The sequence below is a fragment of the Podarcis muralis genome, chromosome 10 (genome assembly GCF_964188315.1).
Source record: "Podarcis muralis chromosome 10, rPodMur119.hap1.1, whole genome shotgun sequence".
Classification (NCBI taxonomy): Eukaryota; Metazoa; Chordata; class Lepidosauria; order Squamata; family Lacertidae; genus Podarcis; species Podarcis muralis.
Genome location: NC_135664.1, coordinates 70458406 through 70486343, shown reverse-complemented (window position 1 = coordinate 70486343; position 27938 = coordinate 70458406). Strand labels below are relative to the sequence as shown.

General features: G+C 48.4%; 2 protein-coding genes across 4 annotated transcripts in view; one reads left to right on the top strand and one right to left on the bottom strand.

Annotated features, from left to right (window-relative positions):
- LOC114604927 (uncharacterized) overlaps positions 1 to 2094 on the bottom strand; it is a 29600-nt gene extending 27506 nt beyond the window's left edge. For all 3 annotated transcript variants that reach the window (XM_077935359.1, XM_028745524.2, XM_028745525.2), the window contains exon 1: positions 1925 to 2094. The gene's annotated coding sequence lies outside the window, so the exon portion shown is untranslated. The remainder of the gene's footprint in view (positions 1 to 1924) is intronic.
- A 129-nt stretch (positions 2095 to 2223) lies between these two features.
- Positions 2224 to 26149, top strand: SLC35B4 (solute carrier family 35 member B4). The gene is made up of 10 exons (XM_028745527.2): positions 2224 to 2392; positions 9996 to 10109; positions 11292 to 11394; positions 11571 to 11620; positions 13163 to 13244; positions 13993 to 14056; positions 16151 to 16260; positions 18660 to 18735; positions 20390 to 20465; positions 21806 to 26149. The coding sequence occupies exons 1-10, from the start codon at positions 2316 to 2318 to the stop codon at positions 22056 to 22058; spliced, it is 1005 nt and encodes a 334-aa protein (XP_028601360.1). The 5' UTR covers positions 2224 to 2315; the 3' UTR covers positions 22059 to 26149.
- The last annotated feature ends 1789 nt before the right edge of the window (positions 26150 to 27938 follow it).

Genomic DNA, 27938 nt, shown 5'->3' with positions numbered 1-27938 from the left:
CATCTGATACGCAGGATGAGACCGTCCCTGCCCGTGGACTGTCTCGCCAGAGTGGTGCATGCTCTGGTTATCTCCCGCTTGGACTACTGCAATGCACTCTACGTGGGGCTACCTTTGAAGGTGACCCGGAAACTACAACTAAACCAGAATGCGGCAGCTAGACTGGTGACTGGGAGCAGCCGCCAAGACCATATAACACTGGTCTTGAAAAGACCTACACTGGCTCCCAGTATGTTTCCAAGCACAATTCAAAGTGTTGGTGCTGACCTTTAAAGCCCTAAACGGCCTCGGTCCAGTATACCTGAAGGAGCATCTCCACTCCCATCGTTCAGCCCGGATACTGAGATCCAGCTCCAAGGGCCTTCTGGCGGTTCCCTCGCTGCGAGAAGTGAGGTTACAGGGAACCAGGCAGAGGGTCTTCTCGGTGGTGGCCCCCGCCCTGTGGAACGCCCTCCCACCAGATGTCAAGGAAATAAGCAGTGATCCTATTTTTAAAAGACTTCTGAAGGAAGTCCTGTTAAGGGAAGTTTTAATATTTAATGCTGTATTGTTTTTAACACTCGATTGGGAGCCGCTCAGAGTGGCTGGGGAAACTCAGCCAGATGGGCGGGGTATAAATAATAAATTATCATCATCATCATCATCTAATCCAACGACCTGTAATGCAGGAATCACAGCAAACGAACCTATCCAGAGCTTATCATCCTTTACTGGCAAGTTCCTCCCCTGATGTGCCCTTGCAATATGGGGTGAGCACCCCAAACTGTTACGACTGACATGTAAGCACCCTTGAGAATGGACAGCTTAAGACAGCAGTTGATGGAAAGGGATTTGCAGTCTGTGACTTTATACAGAAGTAACCCCTTGGCCCACCTCGCTTGTGTGACTGAGAACCATAGCTGTCAACGTTTCCCCGTTTTTAAGGGAAATCCCCTTATTCCAAATAGGATTCCTCGCAAGAAAAGGGAAAAGTTGACAGCTCTGCTGAGAACTGTTTGGGAACCTGCAAAAATCTCCCAGTCTATCAGTCCTGAGTGCTCAGGGAGGGTGCAGGGAGCGGTTATGCACTCTCCACAGGGGCTGCCCCTGAAGACATTTTGAAGGCTTTCAACTGGGTACAAAATACAGCTGCACAGATGTCATTGAGGACCAAGCACATTATACCAGATTTGGTTTCCAGGGCATTTCTGAGCACACCTCAAGGCACTGGTGCAAACATTTAAAATCCTAAAGAATTTAGGGGCACTTTATCTAAAGTATTGCCCATATGATTATTAAGAACTGCAGAGGCCCTAGTCAAGGTGCCACCCAGCATAATTTCTTAGGCAGGTGGCAAAATGGAGCAGCAGGGCCTTTAGGGTGGTGGCTCCACAGATGTGAACCTCTCTTCCTTCTGAAACATGAACAGCCCTATCAGAACAAGGGCTCCTCTCCTCTTGCCTGCCCTTCTTTAATGTTGTACTTCCAAGACCTGCCGCTTCCTTACGATTATGGGATTTCCCCATTCCCTAGTGTGTAGTTAAAAGAACGGGACGTCAGCCAGATCTCCTTCAGTGTAGGCAAATAAAGTGCAAATAAAGTTTGTGCAAAATCTTTGCACTGTTTGGGCGCGTGTGAAATAACAGGACGAAAAGCCCCCAGAGTTTGCAAAAAAAACAAAACCCAAAGAGGTTTGGCAATGCCAATGGCATTGCAAACTTAAACCACAAGTTTGTGCAATGTCTTTGCATTGCTTTGGAGCATGCAAAATAAAGGGACAAAAAGCCCCGAGTTTGAAAAAAACAACAACCCAAGGCAGATCCAATAGCATTGCAAACCTAAACCAAAAGTTCGTGCAATATATTTGTACTGCTTGGACGCATAGGAAACGAATGAACAAAAATCCCCCAGAGTTTGCCCCTCCCCCAAATAAAGGGCCATTTACCTGGCGCAGCTTAACAAAACAAACCCCCTCTCTCTCTCTCTCTCTTGCAGAAGATTCCTCCGTCCTCAGGTTTGCTTACATAGCAACCTGCCCGGGACCAAAGCGGCGAGGACTACGCTTCCCAGAACCCCCTTGGCGAGCGCGAGGGCCATTGCACAAGGAGCGGCGGCCACGCGTCCCCGGCGGAGGCGGCGCGGAGCATCCTGGGAGTCGTAGTCCCCGTCGGGCTGGGGAGCCGTAGAGCTGCGCGGCGGCGGAGGCGCCCGGGAACTACAGCTGCGGGGCGGGCGGGGATTTGGGGCAGGAGGAAGCGCGGGCGGAGGAGCGGCTCCCTGCGCCGGCTGTGCACGGGGCTGGGTTGCTGGACGCCCGAGGGGGGTCTCTGCGCAGGATGCATCCCGGGCTGGCCGTGGGGCTGGTCTTCGGCGGCTGCTGCAGCAACGTGGTTTTCCTGGAGCTGCTGATCAGGTGAGATGCTGGGGGGGGGGGGAGGAAGGATGGGGAATCCACCTTCCAAGATCGGGGTGGGCATCCCGAGAGGCGCAGAACCGTGGGGTTGTGCATTGGGAAGGGGTCCCCCAAAGGTCATCCATCCCAACCCGCCGGCATGCAGGAATCGCAGCCCCACAGTCCCTGGCAACTGGCCACCCAACCTCTTGTTTAGAGCCTCATAGAAGCAAAAGCAGCGGTTGACTATTTGCAGCTGCGTAGCCGGGGAGGGCAGGGAGGCAGCTGTCCACATCTGCCCCCCCTCCCTAATCAAGCAAGATAAAAAAAAAAAACTAAACTAAAGGTATAAATAATCAGAGTGATTGGAACTGGAACGCTCACTGAGCTCAAAAGAAGGTAATTTAAAACAATTGTTTGCGGAGACGTCTCGTTCCGAATCTGCTAGACAGGAGGTGGTGACAGGTGGGGGCATATAAACTATATATTCTGTATCATTAGGCTATTAGTATATAAAGCCCTTAACAACTCGGGACCAGTTTACCTGCGAGAGTGCATTTCTCAGCGGAATTTGCACCGTTACATGTCATCCCCGTTCCGCATTTGTAAGAACTGGGTCGTTTCGTGTGGCATGACTCACTGCTACCCTGCGGAACTCCCTGCCTGTTGAAATCAAGCAGGCGCCTTCTTTCCCAACACCTGCTGAAAGCGTTCTTGTTTAGAGAAGCCTAAGCAGATGCTTAGAAAGCCGAGGTGATTTTAATCCGTTTTAGTGTGTTAACTTTGGCATGCTTAGAAGTAGGTTTGTGATTCCCCACTCCTCTTTCCATTTTGTAAACCGCTTTGAGGCTTTTTATAAACTACGGAAAGGTAAAGGGACCCCTGGCCATTAGGTCCAGTCGCGGACGACTCTGGGGTTGCAGCGCTCATCTCGTTTTACTGGCCGAGGGAGCCGGCGTACAGCTTCCGGGTCATGTGGCCAGCATGACTAAGCTGCTTCTGGCGAACCAGAGCAGTGCACGGAAACGCCATTTACCTTCCCGCCGGAGTGGTACCTATTTATCTACTTGCACTTTGACGTGCTTTCGAACTGTTAGGTTGGCAGGAGCTGGGACCGAGCAATGGGAGCTCACCCCGTCGCAGGTATTCGAACCGCCGACCTGATTGGCAAGTCCTAGGCTCAGTGGTTTAACCCTCAGCGCCACCCTTTTATAAACTAAGCAGCGTATAAATGGATTGAATGAATGAATGAATGTGCTGGCTTTGCCAAATCCTTCGGTGCTTCTTGGGGAAAATCCAGTGTGTGGATAGTACTAAATTAAATGGACTAATGGTGTAAGAGGTAAGAGGTGGGAGGCAGTGGAAGACAGAGGTGCCGGGCGTGTTCTGGTCCATGGGGTCACGAAGAGTCGGACACGACTAAATGACTAAACAACAACAAAATGGTGTAAGGCCTCTGTTTCCATGGAACAGGTGAATCTGAGATTTATTTTTATTTTTTAAATGTATCTAAGGGTGGAAGGCAGACTTTGGCATTTCAGCTGTGAGGAAAGCAGCAAGCCAGGCCTGTTGTCCTCAAAATGGTTTTCAGGATATTAAATGTCTGTGTACAGCATCTCAGACTCCCTTTCCTTGTTGCATGAGGGGGGAAAGAGCAGGGATACCCTGCAAATACTCTCTGAATTCCCTAGGGAAGCTGAGGTGCAGGTCTGGCTGGGTAGAGGTGAGTCATCCATCTTCAGATTGCAGCGTGGCAGCAAAACCGGCTTGGTTTTTTTAATGTTTGATGTCTTGCTGTGCTTTAATTTGTTGGAAGCCGCCCAGAATGGCTGGGGCAACTCGGTCAGATGGGCGGCATATGAATAATAAATTGCCACCACCCTCATCTGTATGGTTGCCCCGTGGGTTCACATATAAAGCCAAAATGGTTACGTGGGAGCCGGTTGAAGCTAAATCCTTCGAAGACAGAGGTCCTGTGGCTGGGACAGGACGATATGGGATTGAGGGGGCAACTCCCATCTCTTGCGGGGGCGCAAATAGTGCCAGCACCATCCGTTAAGAGTTTGGGTGTAATCTTCGACACCTCCCTTTCCATGGAGGCGCAGATTGCAGCTATAACAAAGGCGGCATTTTTTCATCTCCGCCAAACTAAGCAGTTGGCTCCTTACCTTCTCGCCCTGACCTAGCCACTGTGATCCACGCGACGGTCACCTCCAGTCTTGATTATTGTAACTCGCTCTACGTGGGGCTGCCCTTGAGACTGACCCAGAAACTCCAGCGGGTGCAGAATGCCGCGGCAAGACTCCTTACGGGGTCCTCGCTGTGGGATCACATTCACCCAGTGCTATACCAGCTGCACTGGGGCCCGGTGGAGTACAGGATCTGGTTTAAGGTGCTGGTTTTAACCTTTAAAGCCCTATACGGCCTAGGACCCTCGTACCTACGGGACCACCTCTCCTGGTATGTCCCACAGAGGAACCTACGGTCTTCAAATAAAAACATCCTGAAGGTCCCAGGCCACAGAGAGGTTAGGCTGGCCTCAACTAGAGCCAGGGCTTTTTCGGCTGTGGCTCCGATCTGGTGGAACGCTCTGTCACAAGAGACTAGGGCCCTGCGGGACTTGACATCTTTCCACAGGGCCTGCAAGACAGAGCTGTTCCACCAGGCCTTTGGTCAGGGCGCAGCCTGACTCCCTCCTCTGGCAATCTGCACAGAATTTTGCTTAACGGTTGCCATCAATTTTATTTTAATTAATTTTTATAATGAAATGTTTTTAGAATGTTGGATCATTTGATTGCTGTTAGCCGCCCTGAGCCCGGCTTCGGCTGGGGAGGGCGGGATATAAATAAAAATTATTATTATTATTATTATTATTATTATTATTATTAAATGTTGGCACAGCTCCTTTACGGATCCTTTCTGGGCCTGCCTGCCTCCTCGTTTATTCCCCTTGAAAGAGTGCAATCCAAACTCCTCAGAGCCCTTCTACAAGTTCCAAGATGCGTTTCAAATACTTGAGTCAGAGTAGAAACAAGCATGATGCAAGTCTAAGCTCATATTAGTCTAACATCTGTATATACCCATAGTTTTCGCTTCACATGATGCACCTGACCATAAGACGCACCTATTTTTAGAGGAGCAAAACGAGAGAGAAAATATTCTGAACGAAACAGTGGATGTGTGATTTTTGTGGTTCATGTTGTGGCCACAGACATGTGATTTGACGGTGAATTTGGGGTAGCCCAATGCAAAAATCCTAAGGATCCATGTGGATCTGTGCTTTGTAACCACTGTTTTTGCACCATTGCGGCCCCACAAAACAGTGGGTGCGTGGTTTTTTTGGTGCAGGCTGTAGCCATGGACATGCTATGTGATCTGATGGAGAATTTGGGGTGACCCAATGCAAAAATCCTGAGGATCCATGTGCTTTTACCTCCCCCCTCCCAGGCAGCCTCCTTTATCGCTAGAGTCCCTTATCTCCTCTCCTGATCGCTTGCTGATCAGCGGCTTTGTTTCAACACCCCCTTCCCTCTTTCTAAAAAAAAAAAAGCATGATCTGCTTTTCGCCTCTGGGCAGTTCGGCTCCAGGGACCACACATTCGCTCCATAAAACACACAGACATTTCCCCTTACTTTTTAGGAGGAAAAAAGTGTGTCTTATGGAGCGAAAAATATGGTAAGTAGCTAACTCTGAAGCTGCTTCCCCAAGGAATAGCCCCATTGATTCTGAGTGACCAGTTTCAGTCTGGATGGCACTCTTAAACACTCTTCAGAAACTTGGCCTTACTCCGCAAACCCTCATAATTATTGGCCTGGGCCAAGCTAGATTAAGCAAAGAATCATGGACATAGAGAGACAACAGGACTGTACGAGGGTCCCTGATTATAAAATCAAAGAAAATGGGAGATACATAGCCGCTCCAGCAATATATCTCTTTTTCCTCACATCCAGAAACGCAAGAAGGGCTTTTTACTCTTGCCAGAAGCTTGGCCTTGCCCTCACCAGTTCTGGAAGGCTCCTATAGAAGAGTCCCGTATGCACAGAGACTTTGCGCCTGCCCATTAGGGGAAATAGGAAGCCCCAAACATATATTTTTTAGATGTCCTTTTTATGTTGAGATTCGTAGAGACACCATTGATCCTTTGCCGAAGAGGCTTGCCGATCTTTCAGACAAGTCTAAACTGAATCCTCTCCTCTTTGGCAAAGATCACAAGACGACCTGTCTGGTAGCCAGATTCTGCGCCCAGATTTGTAGGCACAGATCATCCTCTAGAATAAAATAGCTTCCTAGGGAAATGCTGAAGTCACCTTTCAATTTTTTATGGTAGCCCAAATCTCAGTTGTATTTTAACTCATGAGCTATTGCTGCAATCTGCTCCGATTGTATATTTTATCTTTATAAACACTGTTTTTATTGTGTTATGTTATGCAAGCTGGTCTTTGACCATAATAAATTATCTATCTATCTGTGGGTTCACATGTTCTGGAAAGGAGAGAGCGTGAGAAACCTGGATTCTCAGCTGCTGTGAATGCTGCCATCGTGATTCCTTAGGGACTCATTTGGCTAGAGAGGGCCTTCTTTCCTCCCTTTTTTGGCGATCACTCATAGCCGTGTAAGATTGTCTTCCATAAACACCGTATTGACAGTGTGTCCGTAAGTGACTGTGGAGGCCAATTCTGGACCTACACGTCCTTCTACAGTGGAGACATAGGTTTCCGGGCGGGAGTTGATCACAGTGTGGATTTGCCAAGCATGCCTTCCTCCTTTTCTCCCTTACGTCCTGAGTTTGAGCGTCTTCAAAGCCCATACAAAATAAAAAAATTCCTTCCAGTAGCACCTTAGAGATCAACTAACTGGGAAGGTGAGCTTGGGACTTCCTGCGTTCAAAACTGCAGCCCTTCCCTTCAGCTCTTGCCCAGAATGCAGGAGCAGGTGGACTTGGTTAAGACGCCGTGTGGGGCTCCCAAGATACGAGGATCCCCTTGGGATCACTTCTGCGCAGGTACGTTGCTCTTTAGCCCGGCGTTGTAAATAAGCTCACCAAAGTTGCCAGCATGCAGATTATTTTAGCAGCTTGCAAAGTCTCTGTCTGCATCTTACATTTAAAGCAGTATCGTGCCACTTTTCGCATTCACGGCCTTCCCAAAAGACCCCCAGGAAGTTGGAACAGCAGTTTGTTAAGGGTGCCAAGAGTTATTAGGAGATCCCTCTTTCCCTCAGAAATCTATGTTAACGGAGAAATCTGAGGGCTCCCTTGGACAAAAAACAAGGACACCAGCCAGGAATACCAGAGCAAAACAGCAGCCAGTAGGCTTGGTCTTTACTGAAGACTGTCGCGACAGGACTCCCACCTGCCACCAAGTGGAACAAGATGGAAGCCCCAAACAAAAGAGAACCCAAACTTTTATTAGCTGCTAATCCCCATCTTAAAAAGGTAAAGGTACCCCTGCCCGTACGGGCCAGTCTTGACAGACTCTAGGGTTGTGCGCCCATCTCACTCTATAGGCCGGGAGCCAGCGCTGTCCGCAGACACTTCCGGGTCACGTGGCCAGCGTGACAAGCTGCATCTGGCTAGCCAGCGCAGCACACGGAACGCCGTTTACCTTCCCGCTGGTAAGCGGTCCCTATTTATCTACTTGCACCCGGGGGTGCTTTCGAACTGCTAGGTTGGCAGGCGCTGGGACCAAACAACGGGAGCGCACCCCGCCGCAGGGATTCGAACCGCCGACCTTTCGATCGGCAAGTCCTAGGCGCTGAGGCTTTAACCCACAGCGCCACCTGCGTCCCTAATCCCCATCTTACACCCCCCCAAACTACATCACTAATACATCACGGTTACATCGTGAAAGGGGAGGTCTGGTGGCAGTAATCTGAGCATCCTGGACCCTGCCCCATGGTTCCCCTTGCCCTCCACCAAACACCCATCAAGTGGAACAAAAGAGATATTTACATTTCCCTGTTTCCCAGCCAAGTTAATCACACCCTTTTGTCTTCATCTGGGTTTGTTATTTCTGGAATGGCTACCTGTCTGGCACTCAGGTATCAGGATGCCAGGGATTATCACTCAGGCAGAGGGGCTGCTGAGTGGCTGAGCTCACATGTCTATATGAACTTCTGAAGATTTCCTAGTGAGCCAGTACATAGAGACAAGGGTCATCTAGCCCAACCTGCTGCCTTGCAGGAACCTCAACACACGGTCCCCCATCTAGTCTGAAACCGGACCGGACCCTGCTTAGCTTTGCAGGCATGCTAGCAGTTTTATTCTTGCGCCACGAGCTTTAAACATTCAGTCCCCTTTCCACTCTGTGAGATGCAGCTCTCAGATTTAAGAAGTCATTTTGAACCGACCCTTTAAAAGTGCTTGCAGCCAGGACGGCCCCGGTTTCTGTCGTGGCAGGTCATGCTATAAACTCTCTTGCCATAGGGCGGAGGTGTGACCAGCAGTAAAAGTCCTCATTTAGAATAACTCTTGGTGTAGCTGGGTAGACAAAGCGGCTTTTATGTTTGCATGAATGTGACTGACTGCCTGGATTGTTTGTGTTGCGTGTTGACACAAGAGCGGAAGATGGCTCTTTCAAAATATGTTTAGGAGCTTGTAAACCTTTGCAGCTTGAGATTGGACCGTCTAAGAAGGACCCCTGGGAGGGAGAAGTTTCTGGGGTTCACATAAGACTGGTCTGCTCTTTCTGCTTCTCCTTACATAGGTCGGTTCTTAGCCACGTTGCATTGCATATAAAGTGACGTTCATTCCTTCCAGGTCCTCGGTTTTTCCCCTCCTTGGAAATGCAATCGTTTTATTGTTTTAACTCGTGGTTGTTGCCGTAATTAGAAAAGGGTGTGAGATATATATATATATATTTAAAGGAAATGTAAAACATTTAACATGGCACAAAACCCAGGATTCAATCACTTCTTTTTGTCTGTCTCGATTGCCTTTCACTGCCGTCTCACAAACAAGTAAGTACACATTTGAGTTTTGGAGCCTTATAAAGACCCCATCCATCTTGGCAAGGCAGGATCTGAAATCTGAGCACATCAAAGTCCTTGAAAAAGCACTGTATTTTTCACTCTGTAGGACGCACCAGACCATAGGACGCACCTTGTTTTAGAGGGGGAGAACAAGAAAAAAATAAATCTCCCCCTCTCTGCTCAGCGCCCCTTCAGCAAAGTGGCAGGAGAAACAGAACTCCTTCCATTTCTCCTCTCGCTTCGCTGAAGGGGCGCTGCGCAGCTTTCCCTCTCTGCTGAAGCCAGGAGAGTCTCCTCTTCTCGCTCTCCAGGCTTCAGCGAAAGCAACACGTAGCCTCCGGAGCGTGGAGGGAGCGCTCCCTCTGCGCTTCGGAGGCTTTGCGTTGCTATCGCTGAAGCCAAGGAGCCTGCCTTCGCTCCATAGTACGCACACACATTTCCCCTTAATTTTTGGAGGGGAAGAAGTGCGTCCTATAGAGTGAAAAATACAGTAATTAGAAGAGTGCAATCTTTCTCTTTGTTTTATGTGTGGTTAGGGACGGAGTTTTCAAATATAACTTCTTCCTTCCTTCCTTCCTTCCTTCCTTCCTTCCTTCCTTCCTTCCTTTCTCTCTCTCTCTCTCTCTCTTCCTCCCTTCTCCACTTCAAACACAGGGAATTTCCAGGATGTGGAAACCTGATTACCTTTGCCCAATTCTTCTTCATAGCCATCGAGGGTTTCATCTTCGAAGCCAATTTTGGACGGAAGCGGCCCACCATCCCAATCAGGTACGGCCACTGTCCTCAAGGTGGGAGCCAAGGTTATGTGGGTCCGGTGACACCTGGTGGGGGGAGCACAGAATGTTCCCCATCCCTGGCTTATGGGGGGGGGGGGTGTCTTCATGGGGCCTACTACCAAAACTGGTTGCAGAGATTGCGTGTCAAGACCCCGCAACCACCCCCTCATTGAAGAATAAACACACAGGACACAAATATTAGGTTAATGTTATTGGGCAAATTTTGGCCACATCTTTATTGATTACAGAATGTGAGCGGTATTGGCTTAGGCATTGAATGAACCAGACAATATCTGACTCCTGCCCGTTGCGCAGGGAGCCTGGTAAGGGTAAGCCACCAGAAGGGGGAGCCCCGTCGATGCAGACCAACTTGAGCTCCCCCAGGTGTTCCTGACGGGGTCGTGTCATGGCCCTAGCCCCGCCCTGGGCTTCGGACAAGATCCACACCCCCGGATTCCTTTAACGGAATACCCTTAAGCTTGGAGGGACAGGTGATAGCCACACCTCCCCTCTCCCATCATAACTCCCAACATGCTCTGTTATCTCCCGCTTGGACTACTGCAATGTGCTCAACGTGGGGCTGCCTTTGAAGGTGACCCGGAAACTACAACTAATCCAGAACGCGGCAGCTAGACTGGTGACTGGGAGGGGCCGCCGAGACCATATAACACCGGTCTTGAAAGACCTACACTGGCTCCCAGTACGTTTCCGAGCACAATTCAAAGTGTTGGTGCTGACCTTGAAAGCCCTAAACGGCCTCGGTCCAGTATACCTGAAGGAGCGTCTCCACCCCCATCGTTCTACCCGGACACTGAGGTCCAGAGTTGAGGGCCTTCTGGCGGTTCCCTCATTGCGAGAAGCAAAGCTACAGGGAACCAGGCAGAGGGCCTTCTCGGTAGTGGCACCCGCCCTGTGGAATGCCCTGTGGAACACCAGATGTCAAAGAGAAGAACAACTACCTGACATTCAGAAGACATCTGAAGGCAGCCCTGTTTAGGGAAGCTTTTAATGTTTAATAGGTTATTGTATTTTAGTGTTTTGTTGGAAGCCGCCAAGAGTGGCTGGGGAAACCCAGCCAGATGGGCAGGGTATAAATAATAAATTATTATTATTATTATTATTATTACTCCATGCTGGGCTTACGGGGCAAATCCCTTTGCGGTTCTCCTCCCAGGTACTACCTGATCATGGTGGCCATGTTCTTCACGGTCAGCGTGGTGAACAACTACGCCCTCAACTTGAACATCGCGATGCCTCTGCATATGATATTTAGATCGGTGAGTCCTTTTGCTTGTACCTCCAATACCCCAGGGCCTTGCCATATACAAACCCTTCACCTGAAACCTCCTCACCTGTCTATAATCACTGGCATCATTTTAGCTCTTCTTCACTGTTAACCCGCTTGGCTTTTTCCTTCCTTCCATGACCCCCTCCGGCTGCCTGGCCTCTTCAGGGATCTCTGATAGCAAACATGGCTCTGGGCATCATCATTCTGAAGAAAAGGTACGTCTTCTTGATTTTGCTGGGGCTGAGAATAGTCCAGAGTTGAGGTAGCGGACGGGATGGCAAGGGAAGCTGGTGTGTTGTCTTTTACCCATTAGCGGCTGACCCACAAACGGGGGGGGGGGGAGTGTTTCTTCTGGAAGAGGGGGCCTTTCAAAAGACAGGTGGCTAATCGGTGGCTTTCCAGATCTTGCAAGGCTGCAACTCTTAAGGCACCATCTGTCTTATTCAGCACAGCCAGTAGTTTGGGATGATGGGATTTGTAGTCTCAACAACATCATGAGGGCACCGGGTTGGGGAAGGCAGCCCAGAAGGGTTGGACTAGATGACCGTTGGGGTCCCTTCCAGCTCTTGTGTTTCTGTGAGATGAGTGTGTGTGCATGCCAGTCAGTCAGTTTTATTGCACATATGCAAAGGCTGCCACTATGTACACAGAATCATTCAACGATTAAAAGAAAATATACTGGATTAATACAAAAAACGTAAAACATTTATATTATCAAGACATTACTTAACTCTAAACAGAGCTATAAAAGTACCTTAATATACATTAAACAATAAAATTTATAAGCTAAAATTATCACATGGCCACTGATATATTAAAAAATAATGTTAATTAATACAATGTGCAATTATATTCGGAGTTTGGCGATAAAGACAGAATATAGCTCGATGTAGATAGGGTCAAATAAATTCATCTCCTTTACAGTTGGTGGCTACCTTGGCTATATAATTTGCTCTAGTTTTCCTAGCGGCAGTTGCAAAGAGTGCTACACGCCAGGTCACATACTTATCTGTGTCTGCGAGGAGATATAAAATCATGTCAGAAGGGTTCTGGCCAGGGGACCTTGTCATTGCTTTGGTTATGTGATATCTCCGAACCATGAGGACTAGGAGAATGCGCTTTATCCTTCCTCTTCTGGCTAACTACATCTGGAAGCCGAGATCCTCAAAGCTTTGCCAGAGCTGTCGAGTTCTGCCGCGGAAGCCAGTCCATGCAATGATTGTTGCAACATGGGGTCTTACATTGGCACAGCAACAAAGGGCAGCGTTCCCTGTAAGGTGGGCTTCCTGCACGGCCCTGGTTCTCCTGAAACCCTCCCTATGGAAACAGGAAGAAATGCCGACGAGAGAAGAATGGAGAATGAAATTGATGGAATATGCAGAAATGGACAAATTAACGGGGGAAATTCGGAACCAACGTGATCAGAGATTCACCGAGGACTGGAATAAATTTACAGAGTATATCAAAAATGTATGTGAGAAGCAAATAACGCTTGTTGGCTTTCAAGAAGCTCTGTGAGAATGAAGGATAGAAATGTTGCTTAAAAGATATGATAAGATTAAGATTGTTAAAGCGCAATACAAATTTAAGAAATGTGAGTAATTGTGATTATATGGAAATTGTCAGATAGGCTGAGGGAAGTCTAAAAGATGTATATGTTAGAAGTAGATGTTAAATTTGGATGGAATGTATATTGGAAACTGAATAAAAATTATTTTTTTAAAAAAAGAAACCCTCCCTGTCCTCCACCTCTACAGGTACACCATCTCCAAATACACCTCCATAGCTCTGGTGTCTCTGGGAATCTTCACCTGCACCTTCATGTCAGCTAAGCAAGTGGTAAGGACCGCTGCATTTCCTCCTTCTTTGACATAGCTGTGTGTCCACCACCACTTCCCCTTCCTCTTGTACGCAAATCGCCATCGGAAAGAGCGCAGTTCAGTTTCTTGGCTTAAAAGCAGGGTATCCCCTCTCTAAAGCAGGAATGACCAAAGGATGGGTCATATCCGGCCTCCACCGGATTCCTTGTGGCACCAGGGATGGGCAGCTGGCGGCCTGCGGGCCTTAAAGCAGTTTTATCTGGCCCCTGTGGCCTTATCTGGTTGTCTTACCAGTTTGCTACACGCAGGACTGATTGGCCAGCATCTGAGCCGTCACTAACTCGCCCCGCTCCTTTGGAGTGTTTCCCCACCGCTATCACCTTTTAAAACATGGATTATGTACGGAAAAACGTTTTCCCACTTGTAAGGAAAAGCGGGATAGAGATTATATATAAAGGAATAGAGTCCTTGGTTATCTTTAGGTTTTGCGCATCATGTCCCTTGGTGCTCAAACACGTGTGTTTCATAGCTATGAATCCCCCACACCTAAGGTAGCGTTGGCTGTGTTTTAGAGCCTGTTGCTAAGGTCCTTTGGCTCTGCGGCAAAATACATTTCCCTTCCTCAAGTTGTCTGTCCCTGAGTTGCAGGTTGTCTCCCATTTCAGAGGAAGGCTGGCTGCAAGCCAAGCAGGATTTGGCAGGAATGTTCTCTTATTTAAGTGCGCAGGTTGAATTTCTCTCTCTCTTTCCCACATCTGCGTCTTTAGAGTTCTATGTCAAGCCCAAGTGAAGATGAAGAGAACGTCTCTGCTTTCATCTGGTGGCTGCTAGGTCTGTAACTGCTAATACTTTTATGGTTGTGTTAGTACTGGCTTGCCATTCAACAGAAAAAGCCCAGTGTGCATAGCACTGATTGACCAGCACTTGGGATGTGGCAACCCTACACCTCTCCCTTCTTTTTAAATGGCTTTTCCACATTGTCTTTAAATAACATGAAAAGCAAATGGTCCAAGCTGTTTGCCATTTAATGTGGGATGAGTAAAAATCGCCTCTATGTTACTAAGATGGAAAGATAAATGGGTATAGTTTTTTATCTCTCTTATGGCACAAACGACTAACATGTACAGACAGGAGGCTAGAAAACCTTTTCCTGGGCTAGCTCAGCCTTCTGCTTCTAGAGTCCTCCAGACGTTTTGAGCCATAACTCAACATCAGCCCCATCTAGACGGCACCTGGATACAGGAGCTGGATTGTTACTGTATTGGCAAAGTTGTTCCAATTCGGAGGCTGCTTGGCTCGGAACAAGGTGTGATGTGCTCTGCACCGGAGTGGAATCCAGACTCCGTAGCCTGTCTCAGCTGTACACACCGTTTGCAAATATTGCATAATGTTAAGGAGTGTTCAGGACGCAGGTGGCGCTGTGGGTTAAACCTCAGAGCCTAGTACTTGCCGATCAGAAGGTCGGCGGTTCGAATACCTGCCACAGGGTGAGCTCCCGTTGCTCGGTCCCTGCTCCTGCCAACCTAGCAGTTCAAAAGCACGTCAAAGTGCAAGTAGATAAATAGGTACCGCTCCGGCGGGAAGGTAAACGGCGTTTCCGTGCGCTGCTCTGTTTCGCCAGAAGCAGCTTAGTCATGCTGGCCACATGATCCGGAAGCTGTGCACCGGCTCCCTTGGCCAATAAAGCGAGATGAGCGCCGCAACCCCAGAGTCGTCTGCGACTGGACCTAATGGTCAGGGGTCCCTTCACCTTTACCTGTAAGGAGTGTTCAGACATTCCCATAAATGAAGTTGCCAGAAGCTTTTTTCCCCTTCCATGGATCAAGCCCACATTTCCCTTTTCACCTTCATCATGGATTCGACAGCCGCACTGATTTGCTCGCTGTCGCCTGTCTCGTTCCTTTTGGCAGGCTTCTCCTTTCGACTGTCTTGCCTTTAATTAACTACAAGTTGCAACACTTATTGGCAGAGATGCTGCATTTACACTTTAAGTATACCTTCAGTATACCTGAAGGAGTGTCTCCATCCCCATCGTTCTGCCCGGACACTGAGATCCAGCTCCGAGGGCCTTCTGGCAGTTCCCTCATCGTGAGAAGTGAGGTTACAGGGAACCAGGCAGAGGGCCTTCTCGGTAGTGGCGCCCGCCCTGTGGAACGCCCTCCTACCAGATGTCAAGGAAATAAACAACTACAGTGGTACCTCGGGTTAAGAACTTACTGTATTTTTTGCGCTATAAGACGCACCTAGGTTTAGAGGAGGAGAACAAGAAAAAAAGTGTTCTCTCCCTCTCTGCTCAGCGCCTCTCCAGGAAAGCGGGAGCAGAAACGGAATGGGCTCTGTTTCTCCTCCTGCTTCGCTGAAGGGGCACTGCGTGTGCACCGACCCCTCTCGCTCTCCAGGCTTCAGTGAAAGCTGTGCAGCCTGCATTCACTCCATAAGACGCACACACATTTCCCCTTACTTTTAGGAAGGGGAAAGTATGTCTTACAGAGCAAAAAAATACGGTGATTCGTTCTGGAGATCCGTTCTTAACCTGAAGCACCACTTTAGCTAATGGGGCCTCCGCTGCCGCGCGGTTTCTGTTCTTATCCTGAAGCAAAGTTCTTAACCTGAAGCACTATTTCTGGGTTAGCGGAGTCTGTAACCTGAAGCTTATGTAACCTGAAGCGTATGTAACCTGAGGTACCACTGTATCTGACTTTTAGAAGACATCTGAAGGCAGCCCTGCTTAGGGAAGTTTTAAATGTTTTATGTTTTGTCGCGTTTTTAATATTCTGTTGGGAGCCGCCCAGAGTGGCTGGGGAAACCCAGCCAGATGGATAGAGTATAGATGATACATTATTATTATTCTAATAAATTAGTATTAAGAGAAAAGCACCGTAAGCAGTTAAGCCCATCCTGTTCACCCCACTGTTGTGTTTGCAGGTATCCTCGCGCTGACCTTTGCTCTTCTCATGTCGGCCCGGATGGGGATATTCCAAGAGACCCTCTATAAGAGATTTGGCAAGCACTCCAAGGAAGCCCTCTTCTACAACGTAAGTCTCTGTGGTCCAGATCGACTTCATTCCTTTCTTGATAGAAGGTAAACCGGACAAATCCACCCAGGCGTTGCACGTGGGACAATAAAGTTCAGGGAAAGTTAGACGTTCGGTTTAAACCAGTGCAGTTTGGAGCAGTTGGTACCCAAACTTTCTCTGGCCACCATAAGCTCATTCCCAGTGCCCCCTCCCCTATAAAAAAGTGGTATTCAGAATAGTGCTTTTACACAATCCACTCCGAAAGATAACAACACAATAAAATTCGAAATTATTTGCACGTTTGTTCAAAATCCAAGGAAAACTGTTTTGCGTATTCATGACCAAATGATACCAGGTTTTCAAAGTATGATAGTCATTTACAACTCTGCTGCCCCCCTGACCCCCCTTTCCTCTTAGGGGACCCCCCCCTCCGGTATTTCCCACCCCCAGAAGATGGTACCACCCCCTTTGGGTACCACTGATTTGTGTGTGTCAGGCTTCCTCAACCTCGGCCCTCCAGTTGTTTTGGGACTACAATTCCCATCATCCCTGACCACTGGTCCTGCTAGCTAGGGATCATGGGAGTTGTAGTCCCAAAACATCTGGAGGGCCGAGATTGAGGAAGCCTGGCGTGTGTGCTGCAACAGCCTGTGTAGACCCACTTTGTGCATTCAGCAGAATGAAACAGGAATGCACAACCTCAGGCTACTGGAGGGGCAACAGGGTGTGTTTCATGTCTAAACGTTGCTTTGTGGCGATGGGATGCCCTGCCCGTTGCAAAGCAGCTTCCTGCAGTCGTCCGTGAAGCTTCTGCCTTCTAGCACAGGACCAGTTCAGATGCGATGCTTAGCTAAACCGTGGCTTGGCAGAAACATGCAGGCTCCCAGTGAGAAGGCTGTGGTTCCTCCAGTCCCCCTGCTCCTGTGCTGCTTTGAGCTAGGCCACATTTTGGCTTGGCATTGCACCCAAACCAAGACTTGTGGTTTGGGGTGCAGCACACCTCTGCGCCAAGAAATTAAATACAACCCATGTGGTTAAGAAAGCCCAACAGAGACTCCATCTCCTCAGAGTATTGCGGAAGAACGATGTCAATCAACATTTGATGCTCTCCTTCTACCGGTCCACAATAGAAAGTCCTTTCCTACTGCATCACGGTGTGGTACGCTGGTTTGACATCAACTGATAGGAAGTGCCTGCTGAGGGTGGTGAATATAGCACAATATATTATGGGCTGTCCCGTGAATCCGCTGGATGAAATAGCAAAAGAACGTTGCCTCAGGAGAGTGAGGAAAATTATCAGGGATGATTCACACCCTGTCCAGCACTTTCTTGATCTCCTGCCCTCGGGCAGAAGATATAGAAGCATGATTAGTCGCGCCAACAGGGTAAAGAACAGCTTCTATCCGTGGGCTGTTAGGCTGCTGAATGAAAAGATAACAACAGGGCAACTGACTTTCGGGTTTGGTGTGTGTGTGTGTCAGTAAATGAGGGGAATTAAGACTAAGAGAGCTGAGTGGGGGGTGCTTGTGTAATCTCACTGTATACAAGTTGCACAAGTGACATTAAAGTATTTCAATTTCAATTCAGTTCAAGAGCTAAGCTGCCTCTGGTGTGTCTTAAAAGCCATTCTTAAGAACAAGTCACCCACACGATTCCCCGTTTACATTCTCTTCCGTTCCTCCACAGCTCTTAGAAAGGTTGGCCGATCGTTTGTTATTATGATTATTTATTAAATTTATATGCCACCCTTCATCGTAAGGTCTCAGGACAGTTTGCAGAGTGAAATACAAGGAAATTTAAGATTCAGTGCTTGGCAGCCAGTGTGGTGTAGGAGTTAGAGTGTTGAACTTGTAGCCCAAAGAACCAGGTTCAAACTCCCACTCAGTCATAAGGCTCACCGGGTGACCAGTCCCTGTCTCTTAGCTTAGCCTACCTCATAGGGTTGTTGTGAGGCTAAAATGGGGAGAGAGAGAACCCTGTGCACTAAAACTTGGGCTCCTTAGAGGAAAGGCAGGAAGGAAACGGAAATGCTGGTTATAATAATAATAATAATTTATTATTTATACCCTGCCCATCTGGCTGAGTTTCCCCAGCCACTCTGGGCGGCTTCCAGTCGAGTGTTAAAAACAATACAGCATTAAATATTAAAAACTTCCCTAAAGAGGGCTGCCTTCAGATTTCTTTTAAAGATAAGATAGCTGCTTATTTCCTTCACATCTGAAGGGAGGGCATTCCACAGGGTGGGGGCCACTACCGAGAAGGCCCTCTGCCTGGTTCCCTGTAACCTCACTTCTCGCAAGGAGGGAACTGCCAGAAGGCCCTCGGCGCTGGATCTGAGTGGTTATTCTGTTAGTGCACAAGTCTTGTCCCTGTTTCCTCTGGGGCATCTCTCTCAAGGTTTTCTTTTCTCCTCACAGCACGCCCTCCCCATCCCAGGTTTCCTGCTTCTGGCTCCTGACATCTACAGACACGCCCTTCTCTTCAGCCAATCTGGTAAGCTGGGCGCATTTCTCAATTTTGCTTCTGGACAGCTTCCTGCTATCGTCCAGGAAACAAATTCAGCTCTGCTGGGTGAGGCCAGTGTCCCGTCTAGTCCAGAATCCTGCTCTTACATAATCCTTCCCATTATGGGAAACCCGCAAGCAGAACCTGAGCGCAACAGCAGAATTGCCAACCTATAACGCCCAGAAATTTATATTCAGAGGCATACTGCCTCCAATATGGAGTGCAGCTATTGTGGCTGGCTGCCATGGATAGCCTAGCAGCAGTTGCCCATCCCTACCTCGCTCCGTAAGCTCTCCGGTTACCGGAGATGACGTTCTCGCAGTGTGTGCCTTACGCGGAGAGGAGGACGTGTTGCCTTAGGCCACATTTGCCACCATGCATTCAAAGCAGCTTTCGTACCACTTTGTCATGGCTTCTCCAAAGAATTCTGGGAGCTGTACAGTGGTACCTTGGGTTAAGAACTTAATTCGTTCTGGAGGTCTGCTCTTAACCTGAAACTGTTCTTAACCTGAGGTACCACTTTAGCTAATGGGGCCTCCTGCTGCTGCCGCGTGATTTCTGTTCTCATCCTGAAGCAAAGTTCTTAGCCCGAGGTACTATTGCTGGGTTAGCAGAGTCTGTAACCTGAAGCATCTGTAACCCGAGGTACCATTGTACTTTGTTCAGGGTTCTGGGAGCTGTAAGGAGGCCCCTGTTCTTCCCCACCCAACTACCATTCCCCTGTAATGGAGGAATGTGTGAACCTGGGTGGGAAGGAGGGAAACAGATGGAGTACGCATGCGCATTCAATTGCCCTAACGGCGTCTGTGTCATTGCAGCCGCACAGATATATATAAAATCAACTATTATATATATATATATATATATATATATATATATATATATATATATAATAGTTTTTAGGAGACCTCCCCCCTAGTCCCCTCCCAGAGTTAAAATCCCCAGAATTCCTTATGAAGAGAGAGTGGTTGTTCAACCACGCTGACAATTGTCGTTGTGGGAGGTGAGCAAGCATCGCCCGACTTAATAGCTTCCACTACTATAGATTTTCCTAGAAATGGCAGGAGATCCATGCAGCTGTGCATTTGTGTGTGTGTGTGTCTCAGTCACAGAGTTGCCTTCTGCTGAGTCAGACCTTTGGTGAAACCGAAGCCTGCAGAGAAACGACCGGAGGGTCTCTATGAATTCACAAGACCGGTTCTTTCTAAAGCTGAGATGGGCAGCTGAGTAGAACAGTATCCTTCTTGATCTGTTTTCTGGCTTCTAGGAAACACTTGCTGAGGAATCATAAACTAGATGATGGATGGGGAACCTGTGGCCCTCCAGGCAATACTGGACTACAAGTCCCATCATCCCTGACCATCGGCCATGCTGGCTGGGGCTGATGGGAGTTGTGGTCCTACACCATCTGGAGGGTTACAGGCTCTCCATCTTTGGACAAGATGAATCCTTGGGGGCACCCACTGCTGGGATGGTTGATGAGATGCGTTCTTGGTCAGATCCAGTGGAAACCTTGTTTTAGAATGGTACATTTCAGTGCACCTAAGAGCAAGACCTGGAGGGAGATAGGCAGTCTGGTGAGCTTGTCCCTCCAAAGCCGGCTACAGACCCCTCACCATTCTTTTTCTTCCTTACTTTGCAGAACCGTTCCAAGTCCCAGTTATTGGGGTCACGTTGCCCATAATGTGGTTCTACCTCATCATGAACATCATAACTCAGTATCCTTCTTGGAACAGGTTCAGCGGGTGATGGGCTTTACCTTCTCTGAGGCTGGTGCGTGGGTTGTCTGAATGTTGCGTCTCATCTAGAAAACTAAAGTTTGTTTGTTTGCAGTAAATTATAGCTCGCCCCTTCCTTGAATGTTTTCAATCCCAGAGTGGGGAGCAAAGCAGTAAAAAAATAAACGGAGGAAAGCAATATACAAATACAGCAATATCAAATAAACGAGACTAATAAGGAACTTCACAGTTCTGTTGTAAGGTCATGCAAAATCGCAGCAATGCAAATTAATGCTTCCAATTTAACAGTGCAGGCCTCAAGGTCAGTGGGGCTGCAGATAGATTTGCAGACCTCCTCCATCTCTCCTCTGCTTATCAGGGTGGCGCAGTGGTCTAAACCACTAAGCCTCTTGGGCTTGCCGATCAGAAGGTCGGCAGTTCGAATCCCCGCCAAGGGGTGAGCTCCCGTTGCTCTGTCCCAATCTAGCAGTTCGAAAGCATGCCAGTGCAAGTAGATAAATAGGTACTGCTGCAGCAGGAAGGTAAACAGCGTTTCCGTGCGCTCTGACTTCTGTCAAGGTGTTCCATTGCGCCAGAAGCGGTTTAGTCATGCTGGCCACATGACCCAGAAAGCTGTCTGTGGAAAAAGCCCTCCTCCCTTGGCCTGAAGCGAGATGAGCGCCGCAACCCCGCAGTCACCTTTGACTGGACTTAACTGTCCAGGGGTCCTTTACTTTTTTACCTTTTTACAGACCATGTACACTAATACCTCCGCCGTGGCGACCATCCATTTGGCGAATGTCGGCAGCAAACCCTTTACTTCCAGGTTTGCCGCTTGCACATGCGCAGAAGCACTAAATCGCGCTTCACACATACGGAGAAACACAAACCGCTCCGCGCACGTGCGCAGAGCAGCACTTTGTTGAGCATCCCTTTCGTTGAGCGTCTGGGGTTCTGGAACGGATCCTGGACTCAAAACAAGGTACCAACCCAAAAACGCTCAACCTGAAGCAACTTTAACCCGAGGAATGACTGTATGTTGTCTTTGCAATTCTGACAACTTTGGGAGCATTCAAGATAACCGTTATTACCAAAGAACTGTCCATGTCTATAGGGGGGGACGTGTCTGTGCCCTTTCGTGCAGCCAACAAACTCTCGTTTCCAGTCCAAAGAAGAATCCCTTCACCAAAGGCCACATCCTCACCAAAATATATCTATTTCCCCCTTTTATTTAAATAGGTGGCTGTGCCTATGCATCCCTCTTATTTGCTCGCTGGCTTCAAAGCTTGTATCCCTTCCTTTCTTCTCTTGCGTTCTCTCCATCTTAACTCCTCCCTCAGATATGTTTGCATACGCGGCGTCTTCATCCTGACCACAGAGTGCACCTCCCTGACGGTCACACTGGTGTTGACCCTGAGGAAGTTCATCAGCCTCATCTTCTCCATCCTGTACTTCAGGAACCCCTTCACTGCCTGGCACTGGATCGGGACCCTCTTTGTCTTCGTGGGGACTTTGATGTACACGGAAGTGTGGAACAATCTGGGGCCTCTGCTGGACCGGAAGCAGAAGAAACAGGAGGAGAAGCAGGAGTGACAGCCGATGTCCCCGGCTGGGAAAGGGGATGTCTTCTCCACTAAACCACGGAGAACCACGGTTTTCAGTTGAGTTTTCTCTATATGGTGCCGAGCAACAGAAGATTCCCTTCTCATGGAAGCGAGGGGTTGATTTTTGTAATACAAAAATAACTGGTTTTGGCTATGCCAAGCAGATGAATGAATTCCCTGGAATGGGGAAATCCCCTTTTATTTTATTTTATTTTTTTGTCTGGCTGCTGAGGTAACAAACTGAGCTTGGGTGAGGTGAGGCCTGCCACCATTCTACTTGAGATGGGCCTGTGTGTTGTGGTGCCAGCTGCATGTCTGACGAGACGCCGTGCGATTCACACAAAGCGCAAATTCTGGGTTGAGAGGCCTCCGTTCGTCTTGTAGCCCCGGTTGCCACGTTGAAACGCCCAAACAGCAAAGAGGAAGGAAGGCCAAATGGTCACATCCCAGAGATTTAACACAGGGGAGTTGCCACGAGGTGACTTTCAATACCTGTGTGTGATTCTTTGTTTGGAACTGAGCCTCACGGAGTGCGGAGTGGCATTCCACACGCCAGTTCAAGCTCTCAGTTTGAGGCTTACACCCATGGCGGTGGATAACCTCTCTTGCAGCAAGATAAAGAGTGAGATTTTTGTCGGACCAGTTCCAGGTTTGACGATGAGACCCCCGTTCTAGCTGGATGGCTTCTCGTGGTGGGCTGCAGCCACAGCAGTGCTCCAAATCGGGGCAAGGCCACAGCAAGCCACCATTAACATTTCCCACAGTGCCTCTGACATAGCATCTCTCTGGGGCATTGTGGGAAATAAAACTGGAAGCTCCTGGAGCCAGCTGCTTTTAAAAAGAAGGGTTCAAGGCATGCTTCGGGGGTTATCCCTGCCAGAGTCCTGGGACCTGCCCGACTCTGCCCCCTCGTATTGCTGCTTTCTGCCCTGCCGGCGCTGGCCCTGCCTTTCTCCTCAGTAAACAAGTGGCACATAGGCTTGGCTCACACGTAACAACAAACCATGGTTTGCCACTGTGTGAAAGAGCCTTGTCCGCCTGCCTCCTCTCAATGCACTCCAGTTGCGTCCCGTGCTTCCTCTTAAAGTGGCAAATGGATTGCACATCAGAAATTTGAAACCGCAATCCAACTTGCTTCCTGTTCTGGTTTTCAGGCAAACTCATGACAAAAGGGGGGGCGGGGGACAAACCACCCACAAAACAAAGCTGCTTGGAAAACTATTTTATACAAAGTTCTTTCTTTTTCTTTGTAAAAACATTTTTTGCAAAACAGCTGGATGATTTTGTTTCCTATTTATTAGCCCCCAGACTTTGGAAATGCATTGTACTTCGCTGTCTCGTTTCCTATGCATCTTGTTTGCTGTATTTGTATATTCCCTTGCCTAAAAGGGAAGGTTTTGTTCTGAAACATTGTCAGGCCTGGAATAAATATTATTTCAAGCACCTGACGTTTTGCTGCAGCTCCCCTGCATTTTTTAATATATTTTTTAAGGAAGCAGGAAGAAAATCTTAGCCCATGAGGGAAAGAGGGGATATACAAGCCTGGGGTTTCATTCATGCAGCGCCAAACCATGGTTTACCCAAACGCTTGCCGGGACGAGTTTGCCTTGCAGGGTAACTGGACACCATAAAGTTTTGAAGAGCCAGGCCCTCCTCAGGGGAGCAGCCAGAGATGTGTGATAAGCTTGGGATGTGGGAAAACGCACATTTACTGCCATTTAAAAAATGGTTTTTAAAAAGAAATGGTTATGCAGCTTGTTTTAACAAGCAAAGATGGCAGCAGGAAGGGGCTAGCACAGAAGCGGGGAACTTGCAGGACCACCAGATGTTGCCAGACTACAGCCCTGGCTGGGACTGAACATCTGGAAAGCTGCAATATTAGCCCTCCCTGGGCTAGTCAGACTTTAATACAGAACATCCCCCCCAAAACTACATTTCTCAGAACCTTTCCTAACAGTTTGCAGCATGAATGTGCTCAGAAGACTGATCTTGGGCAAAAGCGAGGCTGTGGAGGCCCAATCCAGTGTTAGAGTAGCAGTTTACATCCACACCATGCCTCTAGAACAAACTTGCGCCACTTTGACAGCCATGGCTTCCCTCAAGGAAACTTGGGAACTGTGGTTTGTTATGGTGCTGGGAGTTGTTAGGGATCCCCCCCCCCCCCCAGTCATAGCTGTCAACGTTTCCCATTTTTTAAGGGAAATTCCCTTATTCCGAATAGGATTCCTCACAAGAAAAGGGAAAAGTTGACAGCTATGCCCCCAGTCCCCTGCAATTCCCAGAGTTCCCTGGGAAGAAGGGATGGATTTTGTTAAGCCATTTTGGGAATCCTAGTTCTCTGAGGGGAATAGGGACCTCCTTGCCACTCTCTGCGCCCTTAAACTACAGTTCCCAGGATTCTGGCTGAGGGGTAGGGCAGCCATGACTCTTCAAAGTGGTATGATACTGCTTGAAAGGTGTGGTGCGGATGTGGCCTTACTCCCCATATCTCCCAATGGGAGCGGGGCAGGCTCTCCCCACAAGGACTAGGCCCGGCCTTCAAGGGGGCAGCCAGAACCAGGTCTACTAACTTGGTTTGATGGGCCTAATCCCCTGTTAAAGAAGCAGCTACTTCTTGGGTGCTTTTGTTGGTTTGTTCACTCAAAGTTTGAAACCCTGCCAGTATTGAGGCTCAGGCCCGGAGGGACCTCACTTGCTAATGGGAAGCCTTTGCGGTTAAAAAAGAAACTTAAATTACCGAATTTTTTGCACCATAACACTCACTTTTTTCCTCCTAAAAAGTAAGGGGAAATGTCTGTGCGTGTTATGGAGGGAATGCCTACGGGTGGCATGACTACGGATTTTCCTCCTCTAAAAATTATGTGCGTGTTATAGAGCGAAAAATACGGTATATTCTAAAAGCAGCTATTGTTGACAGAAACATTTAGTGCGGCGGCATTCGCCTGTCGCGTTAAGCTGTGAAGCTTCTCCCTCTGTTACAGGCTCTCCCCCTCAGACAATTATGTGAAGCGAACGAGAACTTGAATTGTTCAGAGTTTTAAATGTCTGGGTTGTTCCTCAACCTGATCCATTCTTTTCCACTGGTTCTCTTTGAGGCGCTTTTGTTTTTCTGTGTTAAGCTTCTCTCCTCCCAGGTAACATCCTCACCACGCCTGTGCATATTTATCGGTAAACGTATTTGCAAGTCGGCTTGAACACTGTCTTTTAGATAAGAGCAATCGCTTCCCCATGCTCAGCGCATTGAATGTTTGGTCGCATATTTGCATTTTGCTTCCCACGTGCCACGGAGCCCTGTGCGTTTTCTTGCACGCTGTACTATGCGCATCCTGTGTCTCTGGCATCCTGGCGTGCCAGGTGTGCAGCAGCCCCTGTCCATTTTTGGACCCAGGGCTCGTTGGAAATCCATACATGGATGTGGAGATTGCTTCCGTTCTCAAAAGAAGCATCTCCACATGTGTGTTTGCAGCTGGAATAGCCTCCTGTGATCGCCTGCAATGCCCTCTTTTGCTCACCCCATGCAAGGGCTGATGTGTTGGCAGCTTCAAAAAGAAAACGGGGTCACCTGACCTTTGGGGCGCCAGCTGTCACTGTCACCAGCAGGTGCACAGGTGAGTGCCCCCAGGTAGCCTCTCAATTTAGGAACTGCCTAACAAGGACAAAGGGTATGTCTCTTTTTCATCATCATTATTATTTTGCTAGAGGTTCCTCTCCCCCAGTGGAATTAGGATTTTAGAAGTTTCTTTAGCGAGTTCTACCTCTGCCTCACGTAAATCTCATTGTGGAGGCACTGGGTGAAGGACTTGGAGGTTAATAGATTGGAGGGTGGACACCCCACCCCACCCAGTCTTTTCGGCAAGAAACAAGCTTTACTAGACATTTGAGAATGTTATCGGTGACTTGGACGAATGTGTGTACAGAGTAAAGCTAGAGGAGATATCAGCTCCCTCCTTGCTTACTGGAAATGGGGATAACTTGTAGGGTTAAACAAAGAATGTTTTTTTTATGATGACTTCCTTTAGTTTATTTTGTGTACCTCCTGCCCCTCCTCCCCCCAAATAAATTTTACCTGGATATGTTTGAGGACTTCTCTAGACTTGTTTATTGTGCATTTGTCCAGATTTGCCGGTGCAAAGTTTTAGTGGAGGTTGGAGTATATTCAGTCTTGATTGAGCACTCGTCCAGATTTAATTATGGGGTGTTTAGGGTGGCACTGTGGGTAAAAGCCTCAGCACCTAGGGCTTGCCGATTGAAAGGTCGGCGGTTCGAATCCCCGCGGTGGGGTGCGCTCCCGTTGCTCGGTCCCAGCGCCTGCCAACCTAGCAGTTTGAAAGCACCCCCGGGTGCAAGTAGATAAATAGGGACCGCTTACTGGCGGGAAGGTAAACGGCGTTTCCGTGTGCTGCGCTGGCTCGCCAGATGCAGCTTTGTCAAGCTGGCCACGTGACCCGGAAGTGTCTCCGGACAGCGCTGGCCCCCGGCCTCTTAAGTGAGATGGGCGCACAACCCTAGAGTCTGGCAAGACTGGCCCGTTCGGGCAGGGGTACCTTTACCTTTACCTTTTTATTCATCTTCCTGTTCCAATTGTTCATTCTACTCTTCTCAGTGTGTTTTATCATCACTTTTCCAGCTGCAAAAAGTCCACTTCCTTTTAAAAATTGAATTTATTGCGCTAGAGGCCTGGCCTTCAACTGGGGGTACGGACTCACTGGGGGTGGCCCACAGCCGGGTCGCAACAGGAGCACTACCACCCTGAAAATATATAGTAAAAGATTAAGAAATTGGTCCCCAAATGCATTTTCAGTTAAAAGTAGGTCCTGGGTCTGAAAAGATTGAAGTTACCTGTGTTAGAGTGGCAGAGTGCTTGAATACGCATTAATTGCTCAAACCCACATTTCTCAACAAGCGTCCTTGAATCGCTCTTGCAAAATACTGACAGTCTGGAGGAGCCTTGAAACTTGAAGACATGAGCTGGGTTTCATCTTGAAGGTATGTACCCCTTCCCACACTCTCTTTGACCCGCAAACAATTTAAGGCAGAGCTTTCCAAACTGTGGGTCACAACACGCTAGTGTGTCGGCTGCACTGTGTAGGGCTGCATCTACACAGCTATAAAAAAACGCTCTGAAAATACTCGGGGGGGGGGACCGTTTTTAAAGCTCACAATTTAAAATTTCAGATCTACACTGCCACCTGGTGTCACAATGTTATAACGCATTTATAACATTTTTATTATTTAGCTGAGTCCTAGGTGTGTCTCACAAATTCTCCCTGCGCTCCTCCCGGGGCTGGAAAGGGGTTAGTTTAACCTCCGGCTTGCTAGTAAAACTGAATTACTGTGAAATGATGCATGTTTCTAAAGTGTGTTACCAATATGAAAAGTTTGGAAAGCTCTGATTTAAGGTATGTCTTTAAACTAGCAAGAGTCTCACCAAATAAGGGGGATGGGGAAATGACTAAAAATACGGGTTGTAGTTCACTATGGTGGGTGTGGGGCAGCCATCCCCATCTGTTTCCCTTTCCTGCACTTGGCTGGGTTTTTTGGGGTATGTGGGGTGTGGCTGCCCTTCTTTCTATTGGCCTGGAAAATGTGCATCTTACCAGATTGCCCAGTATCCATAGAACCACAGAACATTCAGTATCTGCGCATGGCATCCTATAATACATGATTGCAACTTTTGATATTTGGGAGTGGATATGTGATATTTTGACGGGACGTGGGTGGCGCTGTGGTCTAAACCACAGAGCCTAGGGCTTGCCGATCAGAAGGTCGGTGGTTTGAATCCCCACGACGGGGTAAGCTACCGTTGTTCAGTCCCTGCTCCTGCCAACCTAGCAGTTTGAAAGCACGAAGTGCAAGTAGATAAATAGGT

What these genes read in the sequence shown, in the direction of transcription:
- SLC35B4 (XM_028745527.2), top strand. Translation starts at nt 2,316, where the DNA reads ATGCATCCCGGGCTGGCCGTGGGGCTGGTCTTCGGCGGCTGCTGCAGC. An exon ending in CGGCCCACCATCCCAATCAG is followed by an intron (nt 10,110 to 11,291) that starts GTACGGCCACTG and finishes TTCTCCTCCCAG; the next exon opens with GTACTACCTGATCATGGTGG. An exon ending in CCTTCTCTTCAGCCAATCTG is followed by an intron (nt 18,736 to 20,389) that starts GTAAGCTGGGCG and finishes CTTACTTTGCAG; the next exon opens with AACCGTTCCAAGTCCCAGTT.